The following is a 10,863-nucleotide window of genomic DNA, read 5'->3' as shown; positions in this document are numbered from 1 at the left end:
AAGAGCGTTTGGTGGCTAAAGTAGGACAGACTGCATGTTTTATAATTATTTACATCTAAATCTTAATTTCCCATTGACCTTAGGAGGGCCAATCAAATGTACCAGAGGCCTAGGTTTCCTTTAAATAACGATATTATGCAGTGCTCTAAAAACTACAATCAAGTGTTTTGCTACAGCTGCCTACCTGCAGTACAGATGTGACAGGAGGAATGTGGCGCCCAGGCGATTCCGTTCACACAGGCCCTGTGGTTGTTGAGTCTGGCTACCGGAGTACAGGGTACACGCACGTCTAAAATCACCACCTGAGGATACACAGCGACGCTTTACATTTTTAGAGCTTCTCTTAAATTGACTTTTCAATACAAAATAAAAGGAAAAAATGGTTAGATTGACATTTCCACTGTGCAGTTTCATGATCTGAGCAGGAGCCCTTTAAATGGAGCAGCACTAACCTCCAAGCTGTCCATCGCCATGGTAGCTAAGTAGTTGGGATCTTGCTTGTTCCAGCAGAGTCGGAGCAATGGGTGATGCTGTGGGTCGTCGTAGATGATTGTGCTGTGTTTGAGGTGTCGGAGGTCAAACATGCGGACCGAGCCATTCGCACCCACAGAGGCAAACGTATCCCTGCCCCCGCCTGCTCGGCTAAACGAGATGTCATACACCTGCGATACAAGCAGACAGTGGCCCACATGAGTCTGTCACTCCAACATGTTTGTTTTAAAGGACAGCGCTTCAATAAAGTTTGATGGATCATCTAACAACTTTTACCTCCTTGTCATGAGCTATGAGCTGTGTCTTGACGTGACCTGTCACCAAGTTGACCCTCCCCAGCACCTGCCCAGTCTCCAGCCCCCAGATTGTACAGGTGGTGTCTATACTGGAAGTACCTGCACAGAAAAAAACAACAACATACATTCACAACATTTTTATTTTCAGTTTCAAACATTGTAATTTGGGTTTATCGATTAAATGCCCTGAGGTTTTTACCTAACAAGTTTGGGTCCACCTCGTTCCAGTCAAAGGATGTGAGCTGTGCACAGAAATCTGAATTCTTGTTGTTGTTGAGCAGACACTCCAGACGGGTCTCTCTATCACTCACCTGCCAATCGACAAAACATCATTGTCTAAATTTAACTTCATGTTCTAATACCATAGACAGTATAAAAGATGAACTTAGCTTCCAGGTCTGAAAGTCTAGCCAAAGCGAAAGGGCTTAAACTTGCATTGCTTTTTTATGGCCAGCAGGGGGCGATACCTGTGGGTGTGCAAACAAACTTCTGGTTGTATTCAGATCTGTCATTTTGGATGTGTGACAATGTATGGTCAAGTGAATAAGGGTCACAACAAGTCACACATCTCTAGAGACTGGTCTAGAACTAACTTGCAACCACTGGTTGTGAGTAAAAATATCTATTTCCCAACCAGTTGGCAAGTGGTTGTTGGCAGTCAATGGAAAATCAATCCCTAGGAAAAATGTGTATTTCCCAACTGGTTGATAAAAACCTCCTTGCAGTTGCTTTTGTCACAGCAGACTGCCATGGTAATTTGCATGTAAGATGCTGACTTCTCTGCGAACTCCCAGTAGTCTCAAGAGCTTGATAAAATAACAACTGGACTTCTTCTTAAGCACTTAAGACTAGGTGTAGGTTCTCAAGTCATCCTATAACCTGGATGACTGAAAACCTACACACTCTCCCAGCTGTAGTGGAAAGTGCGACCCAAATCAGAAACCTACAAAGTAACAACTATGCCTTTTGAACCACGTTGGCCGCAGCAGCCCATGAGTTTATGGTCTCAAACACTCATTTCAGGTCATGCTGGAATTTCTTAGTAATGATTACTGAATAGATTATAAGAAACATAATGCCTCTGTAGTAGTGATGTGTCGGTCGCGAACGAAATGGCTCTTAGAGCCGGATCTTTGACGTGAATGACGCGAACCGACTCCTTATCGCGAGCCGTGGGTTGTTTTTTTTTCTTTCTCTCACCCTCTCTCTCGCACTTTTTTTCCGCTTCACTCCGCATGCAGCCTTGTGCTTTGCGCTGGGCAAAGGGGGGGAGGGGCGGTAGTTACACTCAGTAGCACAGGAACAGAGCAGGAGAGAGAGACAGAGAAAGAGAGCCGGGACAACAACGTCACATTAGAAAGGTATAGTAATCATCCACAACTATTTTCAGTTGCAGATGATAAAGGATTCAGAAAGTTTATTCATGCAGGTCCATATGACAGAGAATATGCATGTTCTTTTTGTTTTCATATTATAATTTATATTTAATTGTGTTGTGGTTTGCAGTGTTTTGTGTTGTTTCACTTTAAATTTGTTTAAAAGGAAAAAGCTGAAAATTTAAATATTGAAATGTGAATAATTGGTTTTTGTATTATATGATTTATTTATTACATTTTATGTGGAGTGAATAAATAAAAGTATATTTACTGTGGCCCCTAGAGACAAAGCATGTACAAACTTCAAAACACATAAAAACTCCAAAACACGTAAAAACTCCAAAACACGTACAAAACACAACAGAAGTGCTCCAGGATGCTGGGCGCAGTGTTGAGCCTTTGTTATCTTGTGGCTACACAAGCCAGGAAGTACCAACGACCGTATTTGATGTGTGGTAGTAACAGGTAAATGAACATTTTTTTTAAATCATTTGAATATATATGAGTGCTTGTGTATAAATACAAAAACAATACACATATGCTTTCAATTGTGTAATTTAAGTGATCTAAGGAGCTCTGTTTTGGAAGTTAAGTTAACGCTAGAAATGTGTTTTGGAATTTGTACGTGCTTTGTCTCTAGGGGCAACCGTAGGCTTTGTCTCTCGGAGCCACCGCATATATTTATATATAAACATATATAAATAAAACCACTTTTTTTTTTACATTAGTAATTCCTTTTGTGCATAATTTTATATTTTATATTATTGTTAATAATAAATTAATTAAACAAAACAACCCGAAGAGCCGGTTTGGAGCCGAAAGAGCCGGTTCTCTAAAAAGAGCTGGAAATCCCATCACTAGTTCATAATACGGCAGCAATGGCGGCAACCGGAGGACAAAAATAGTATAATGATGAGCGTCTTTGCTTTGGTTTTTTACGGTGTTTAAGTGCCACTTTTGTTCATCTTAAAAAAATTTTTATTCTTAACTTACTTTGTGTTTTATAATATTTATTTGACGTTAGAGTGGTAAGTTTACGAGAGGCAATGGAAGGTAGCACTGCAGACCTGAGCAGCTGCAAATAAAATCCAAATAAAAGAAATTCCTTAACACAGCAGTTCCTTGAATGAACCTGAGGGAGCTATCTCCCATTTGTTGTTGTGATACCTACTCTACTAAAAGATCCAGATGTTTCTACGCCTCCACGAACACATTAGTAATTTTCACCAGAACACAACAATTTATTTTATCATTTGAAAGTGAACTTGGAGGACCCTTAACAGTATGCGTAGGATTATTTGTCAGCACTGACAGCATTGCTATTTTTTCCAGCTAACACCCGAAACATTTGTTTGCCCAGTCCTCATGCATGCTTCTGTGAGAGTTTACAAAACAATGTGTGCAAATTCGGATTATATTTGCATCACTTCCAAATACATTTGACATTCAGTATTTACTCAGCTCCTGGCTGGAATTTATCATAGATCTGTGGTAGACCTATAGTTTTGATTAAAACCTTTGGTCGGCATCTGTTATAGAATATGGCTTTTTAAAAAATTGTTATTAGCCATGTCATTAGATTAGTTGCAATGAAAGAGAACATACAGTTCTCCGACCTTTCACTACACAACATAAAGTAGTATATTAAATACACATTCGTACTACTAGAAAAACTCAGTGTGATTTGGACAAGGGAGCTGTGAGAAAAAAGGTATTCTTACAATTTAACATCTCCCACCCCATCCAGGAGACTCTGACAGCACTGAGCAGCTCCTTCAGTGGCAGGCTGCGGCACCCACGATGTGGGACGGAGGTCTTTCCTTCCTACTGCTGTCAGACTCCACAACAAGGACTTCTCAGCTGACCAAACACACACATCCACACATGTGCAATAGCAATAACACTAAGTCCGATTCCCTTTTTCTGACAACATTGTATTTTATTCTGTTGTATTGTGTACATGATCTTATTCTTATTATCCTATCCTATTCCAGTGATTGTTTCTTAATTTTTGCTACTGTAACTTTGCACGGTCAACTTTCTGTTGTAACAAAATTAATTTCCCACGGGTGGGACTAATAAAGGTTATCTTATCTTATCTTATCAGGGTAAAGGTTGTGTTGGAGTCACTGGCTGTCAGAGGGTGAAAAGTGGGGTATGCTCTTGATAGGTCACCAGTCACTCACAGTCTAAATGTACTCACTAGTTAAAAACACTTAATTGTATATTGTTTTTCATATCCTTTAAGACAACCAGTTATGGCATTGCTCAGCTGTTCTGGTATGTATTCAAAGATCCTGAAAATCTGTTTTTGAATCAAAAGAACGACGTGGTGAATATATATGAAATAAACAAAAAACACCATAAATCACTGTATCATGAATTGCTACCAGGAAGGTGTAATATGTTAGCATGCTATACTAAACGAACATGGTGAACTTTGGTGCCAAAGAGGCCAACAAATTCACAAAACCGCAAGCAATTCTTCACTCTATTGTTGGTATTGTTGTTGAATCATTATGCCAGCCCAACTATGTCTTTTGTCTTTCTGTCTATATCTCCTGGGTGATGTACCTTTGCTTTTTTTCCAAGATGATTTGCAAAACCTCCACTAACGCCACATCATTAATTTGATGGATGCTTGGCCGCATTTATATGCAGCAGTTCCAAAACATTTGATGCATTTGTCCAGGCAGCACATAGCACTAGAACGTCACTGCAAATACTTCTCTGACCTCTATCTCGCTGATCTTTCATCTTTTCTCTCAACTGCTCGGCTCAGCAATGTTGCTAGATATATATCCTCAATACAAGCGTGTGTCCAACAGCTCAGCTGCATCTGAATTTGTGTGGGAAAAGTTTGACTTTTCCTGGTGTGATGGTGTTAAATCTAACGTGTATGCTTGGGCTTTTTGTTCAGTGCTGTGCTTTGTTTTTGGTTTTCCTGCCACTGTTGCAGTCCTCTGGGAGGTGTTTAAAATATGCAGGAGAAGTACATCGTTATCACCTAATGACTTTTTCGTACTTAACCTCTCCACCATGGATGCTATCTTCTTGGTTTTCATTCCACCTGGAATAATGAATCATTTTATTTGGATGTATTGGGACTTTGAAGCAGTTTGGAACAGTGTTTATGCCTTAAATTCATCTGGAAGACCGCTCCTGATGGCTTGTACCTGTCTCGACTGTTACCTGGCTGTGGTTCATCCAGTCGTTTACCATAAGAGGAAAGGTCTGGCTCCCAGGGTTGTGATGGCTGGCATTGTTTGGACTCTCACGATCGCATCTGGGATTGCATACTTTCTTGTCTACAAGTTGTACTACAGCATGTTTCCAGTTGTGGTATTTTTAATTGCCTTTGTAATAATTGTTATCTGTGATAGTTTCATCATCCATACACTGAAAAAGTCTGGCCCTGGCAGAAACAACATCCACCCCCAGAAGCAAAGAGCCATTCAAACTGTCATCTTCAGCCTAGTCATGGTAGTCATCTCTTACCTTCCTCCAATACTTCTCTTTTTAATCGGTGGACCTCTGATGCCCAGTGACAAGATGTTCATATGTACTATTGGTATTCCTATTACAGTTACCTCCACTTTGGGATCTGTTGTTATGCCCCTACTCTACCTTTATAATGCTGGAAAATTGGATTTTTTTAAAGGTTGGATGCTGCAAGTTGTAATTTAAGCATCAGTATTTATTTCCACCCAAACAGTCAAAACTACTAGCTGTATTTCTGTGTATCTGTCGCCTGTTGTCGAATGTTTATAAGATTCTCTAACTTCATATTTACAGGTCTTCCCTTTTATATAATTCTGTATGTGTGTTACACGTTGGATCTAATATTTTATTTGGGCCAATAGGAAAAAAAGTTGGAATAACAAAACCATGGGAAAACAAACCTATACATTTAATAATGTACAGTTAAGACTTGTGTTTGGGACCTGTGTGCTTTATCAGATGTTAATAATAAAATGAGAATGGCTGTATTATGTATTTAAGCTGTGTTCCTCCACAGTAGAGAATAGGTGGGCAATAATGACTCTAATTAAGCAATTCAGGAGGTTTTTCTCCCATTAGACCAACAAGATAGAATAACAAGGCATGTTCTTCTGTTATTATGCAGAGGGAAGGTGTTTTGAAATTAAATTTTGCTGATTTTTTATTTGCAAACAGCAGTTTTTAAATCAAGTGTGTCTGTCTATGCTGCTGTGTTTTAATAGTCTTAAAGTTTAATAACTTTAAGACTATTAAAAACTTAATAGTTTTAAAGTCACTTATTATTAAATAGCTGAAAAAGTAAGAACATGTGCAAGAAGGGTGTAGCTGTTGCAGTAAACAGTGTGTTAAGGCAGGAATGATTTCCTGTGTCGTTCAGTGGTGCTTTTCGGTACTCTCAGTCTCTCACTGAACGTGCTCCTGTGACTGACCAACATGTCATGGAGTGGGTGGGAGGTGTTATCCAACATTGTCTTTATTTTGGACAACATCCGCCTCTCCGACACCACCTTGAGGGAGTCCAGCTCCATCCCCACAACATTGCTGGCCTTACGGATCAGTTTATTAAGTCTGTTGGCATCTGCGACCCTCAGCCTGCTCCCCCAGCATGCAACAGCATAGAGGATCGCACTGGCCACAACAGACTCATAGAAAATCCCGAGCACTTTCTGGCAGATGTTGAAAGATCTCAGTCGCCTCAAAAAATAGAGACGACTCTGGCCCTTCCTGTAAAGTGCTGTGGTGTTTTTAGCCCAGTCCAGTTTATTGTCAATGTGTACTCCAAGGTATTTATAGTCCTCCACAATGTCAACACTGACCCCCTGGATTGAAACAGGGGTCAAGTGTTTCCTGGTCTTCCTGAAGTCTACGATCAGTGCCTTGGTCTTTGCCACGTTGAGCTGCAGATGATTCTGCTCACACCACGTGACAAAGGAGTCGACCACAGCCCGGTACTCTGTCTCATCATCCCTGCTGATGCATCCAACCACCACAGAGTCATCAGAAAACATCTGAAGATGGCAGGTCTCTGTGCAGTGGCTGAAGTCTGTGGTGTAGAGGGTGAAGAGGAAGGGGGAGAGGACAGTCCCCTGTGGTGCCCCTGTGTTGCTAATCACCTTGTCAGACACACACTGTGGGAGATGTACATATTGTGGTCTTCCTGTCAGGTAATCAACAATCCAGGACACCAGAGAAGCATCCACCTGCATCGCTGCTAACTTATCACCCAGGAGGGTCGGCCTGATGGTGTTGAAAGCACTGGAAAAGTCAAAAAACATGACCCTCACAGTGCTCGCCGGCTGGTCCAGATGGGTGTAGACACGATTGAGCAGGTAGATGATGGCATCCTCCGAGACGAGGCTGATAAGCAAATTGAAGGGGATCCAGATGTGGTCTTACTATGGGTCGCAGCTGGTCCAGGATGAGCCTTTCTAGGGTCTTCATGATGTGGGAGGTGAGTGCCACGGGCCTGTAATCCTGGGGGCCACTGGGACGTGGCGTCTTTGGTACAGGGACGAGGCATGATGTCTTCCACATCACTGGTACCCTCTGCAGACTCAGACTCAGCATAAACAGTTTATGAAAGACTCCTCACAGGTCTTGAGGACAAGGGGACTCACTCCGTCTGGTCCAGCAGACTTGCCTGAGTGAAGTCTCCTCATTTGCATCTCAACCTGGCATTGAGTGAAGGTGATGGGTGGGGGAGGGGTGTCAGGAATCTCACAGGAGGCAACAGGGCCATGTGAAGAGAGAGGCTGGCACAGTGGTGTGGCTCTGGATTCCAGGCTGACTACAGGTGAGGTTGTGGGGGTGTGAGCAGACACTGTGGTGTCGAATCTATTGAAAAACAGATTCAACTCGTTGGCTCTATTCTCACCTCCCTCTGCTCCCCTGCCGTTGGTTGGCCTGAATCCAGTGATGGTCTTCATGCCCCTCCACACCTCTCTCATGCTGTTCTGCTGGAGTTTCCACTCCAGCTTCCTCCTGTAATTGTCCTTAGCCTCTCTGATCTTGTCCTTTAGTAACACCTGGATCTTCCTCACCTCCTCTTTATTGCCCTCTCTGAAAGCCCTCTTCTTGTCATTGAGGAGGGCTTTGATGTCCTTAGTCATGCACGGCTTGTTATTTGGGTAACAATGAACAGTCTGAGCTGGAACAATGGAGTCGGTGCAGAAAGTTATGTAGTCTGTGATACACTCAGTAAGCCCATTGATGTTATATTATATGTATATATATGTTATATGTTATATAATAATATAATAATAATCTATCCACATATGAAGTGTGAATTTCGGCTCACTTCTTAATATATTACCTACAGGAAAAACATCTCAGCTCTTGCTCCAGCACTGATCCGCTGGGCACATTGTGTCTCTCTCTGTGGTCTTTAAAGCTCATGACCTCAGTTGTCACACTTTTTTTTAATATGATTTGCAAAATTTCCACTGTCAGGAAATCAGGACACATGTTTAGACAGCAGTTTAAAGATGAGTTTGAAACGTCCAGGCAGCCCATTACAGTAAGACCTCAGCACAAACACCTTCATAAAACCTCAAAACAAGGTACAGTTCTCATTTGTTTGCGTTTTTGTTTAATAATGATTATTTTTATGTACATTTTCCGTTGTTTGCCGACCAAAGATGCCGAGTCTCAGCATCTTTTGCACATTTGTTTGATTATATAAAGACTTCACATCACATTTTTGTTTTTTATAATCCAAGTTGCTTGCTTACAGCCTTTTTATGCTCTTGAGACTATGCTGGGAGACACAGCAAACCTTCTGCAGGGAGGGGTTGGACTACCTGAGCAACCTCTGTAGGGTCCATGTATCTCCTCACACTACCAGTAGTGACACCGACACTAACACTCAGCTAGTTATCTGAAGTCAATAGAACGAGAAGTTTAACTTTAAGCTTATACTCTGATTTAAAAGTTTTCCTTTATTGTATTTATTTATTTGAACTATAGTAAATAATTGTTGTACTGTATATTTCAGGTCTTTTAGCCACTGTTCAATAATGCTGCTTGGACTTCATCTTCGATACAAGCCTCCCTCCAACAGCTCTGCCCTGGCTGGAGTTGAAAGGTCTAACTTATCCTGTGATGGCACTGAACCGGCCTTTTATGCTTGGGATGTTGTCTCAGCACTGTGCTTTGTTTTTGGTTTTCCTTCCACTGTTGCCATCCTCTGGGAGATGTTTAAAATACACAGGAGAAAAAATCCATTCTCACCAAATGAGTTGTTCATACTTAACCTCTCGATCATGGATGTTATCTTCTTTGTCTTCCTTCCACCTGGAATACTAAATAACTTCATTTGGCTGGGGTGGGACTTCATGTCAGTTTGGTGCGGTGTTTATGCCTTGAATATGTGTGGGAGACCGCTCCTGATGGCTTGTACCTGTCTCGACTGTTACCTGGCTGTGGTTCATCCAGTTGCTTATCACAAGAGGAAAGGTCTGGCTCCCAGGGTTGTGATGGCTGGCATTGTTTGGACTCTCACACTCGCCTCTGGGATTGCATACTCGCTTTCTTCAAATTTATTTAACAGCATGCTTCCTGTTGTGACATATCTAATTGCTGTTATCATAATTGTTATCTGTGATGGTTTTATTTTCTATACATTAATAAAGTCTGACTTTGGCAGAAACAGCATCAATCCCCAGAAAAAAAGGGCCATTCAAACTATCATCTTCAGCCTGACCATGGTCATCATCTCTTACCTCCCTCCAGTAGTTCTTATTTCAGTTGAGGGGTACCTGATCACCAAGCTGTCGATTCGTCAATGTATCTTAGACTATCTAGTTACCCTTTCATCCTCTTGGGGATCTGCTGTCATGCCTCTGCTTTACCTGTATAATATTGGGAAATTCGATTTTTTAAGGCTTGGACGGTGCAAGTTCTAATTGAAGCCACTTTTAATCGTTTTTGCACATTTCTCTTGTCAAATCAGTCCTGTAGAAGAAAACAAAAATTTTTCAAACAGTCAAAACTAAAAACAGCTCAGTTTACAGATAAGCCCTATTCAGACTGTTTTTTTTTTTGTCATGTGCACATTTAGATCATAGAAAGTGCCCAAGCCACCTCTATTGGGTGGGTTTCTGTTATTCTGTGAGTCTATATGTACTTTTTTCTCTTCTATGTGGTTAAAAAATGAAATAAAACAACAATGGAAACCAAATGAAGAAAGCTTTCATCTTCTTATACAACCCATTTTTGGAAAAGTTGATGTACTGTGTAAAATGTAAATAAGAACGATTTGCAAATCTTATGAAGCCACACTTAATTCACATTAGAACACAGAAACCAGATCAACTGTTTAAACTGAGAAAATGAAGTATTTTTAGGACAGGAGGCCATTTTTAGCATCAACTCATGTAACACAGGGCACATGAAAGATTTGCTTTTAAACCTTTTGATTAATTGAAAGCACTAAAAGCAAGACAGACACTCTTCGTGTGAGCACAGAAGAGTTTTCCACTTTGTGTCAATCCATTTTAAACGAGCTTTGTCTCAGAGACGACAGCTGGGTTTCTGGATCGTGTTCACATGTGGCTTTTGCTTTGCATGACAGAGCTTTAACCTCCACTTGCTGATAACACAGTGAACCGTATTCACAGCCAGTGATTTCTGGAAGTGTTGCTGAGCCCATGCTGTGATTTCAATGACAGAATCAAGCCTGTTTTTAATGCAGCTGCCAG

The 10,863-nt window shown here is 41.2% G+C and overlaps 3 protein-coding genes across 3 annotated transcripts; 2 read left to right on the top strand and 1 right to left on the bottom strand.

Annotated features, from left to right (window-relative positions):
- Positions 1 to 104: 104 nt before the first annotated feature.
- On the bottom strand, positions 105 to 1,400 carry LOC146663559 (DDB1- and CUL4-associated factor 7-like). The gene is made up of 3 exons (XM_085416378.1): positions 769 to 1,400; positions 453 to 662; positions 105 to 302 (listed from the first exon to the last, which is right to left on the bottom strand). Exons 1-3 carry the CDS (start codon positions 913 to 915, stop codon positions 171 to 173), a joined length of 489 nt encoding a protein of 162 aa, XP_085272504.1. The 5' UTR covers positions 916 to 1,400; the 3' UTR covers positions 105 to 170.
- A 3,223-nt stretch (positions 1,401 to 4,623) lies between these two features.
- LOC146663558 (proteinase-activated receptor 3-like) lies at positions 4,624 to 5,851 on the top strand. Its single transcript, XM_085417380.1, has one exon. The coding sequence runs from the start codon at positions 4,949 to 4,951 to the stop codon at positions 5,849 to 5,851; it is 903 nt and encodes a 300-aa protein (XP_085273506.1). The 5' UTR covers positions 4,624 to 4,948.
- A 3,329-nt stretch (positions 5,852 to 9,180) lies between these two features.
- On the top strand, positions 9,181 to 10,068 carry LOC146663557 (P2Y purinoceptor 1-like). Its single transcript, XM_085417379.1, has one exon. It carries the CDS (start codon positions 9,181 to 9,183, stop codon positions 10,066 to 10,068), a length of 888 nt encoding a protein of 295 aa, XP_085273505.1.
- The last annotated feature ends 795 nt before the right edge of the window (positions 10,069 to 10,863 follow it).

Source organism: Rhamphochromis longiceps, linkage group LG8, assembly GCF_057381845.1.
Source record: "Rhamphochromis longiceps isolate RC_006_pf linkage group LG8, R_longiceps_female_GT1.1, whole genome shotgun sequence".
NCBI lineage: Eukaryota > Metazoa > Chordata > Actinopteri > Cichliformes > Cichlidae > Rhamphochromis > Rhamphochromis longiceps.
Note: the sequence above shows the minus strand (reverse complement) of the source record. Positions and strands in the feature narration are given on the sequence as shown.

Bases quoted from the DNA above. Each gene is read 5' to 3' on its own strand.
- LOC146663557 (XM_085417379.1), top strand. From the start codon at position 9,181: ATGCTGCTTGGACTTCATCTTCGATACAAGCCTCCCTCCAACAGCTCT.
- LOC146663559 (XM_085416378.1), bottom strand. From the start codon at position 915: ATGTATGTTGTTGTTTTTTTCTGTGCAGGTACTTCCAGTATAGACACC. The intron at 663-768 runs GTAAAAGTTGTT...CTTGTATCGCAG, and splicing joins TCATAGCTCATGACAAGGAG to GTGTATGACATCTCGTTTAG. The intron at 303-452 runs GTTAGTGCTGCT...GTGTATCCTCAG, and splicing joins TGGCGATGGACAGCTTGGAG to GTGGTGATTTTAGACGTGCG.
- LOC146663558 (XM_085417380.1), top strand. From the start codon at position 4,949: ATGTTGCTAGATATATATCCTCAATACAAGCGTGTGTCCAACAGCTCA.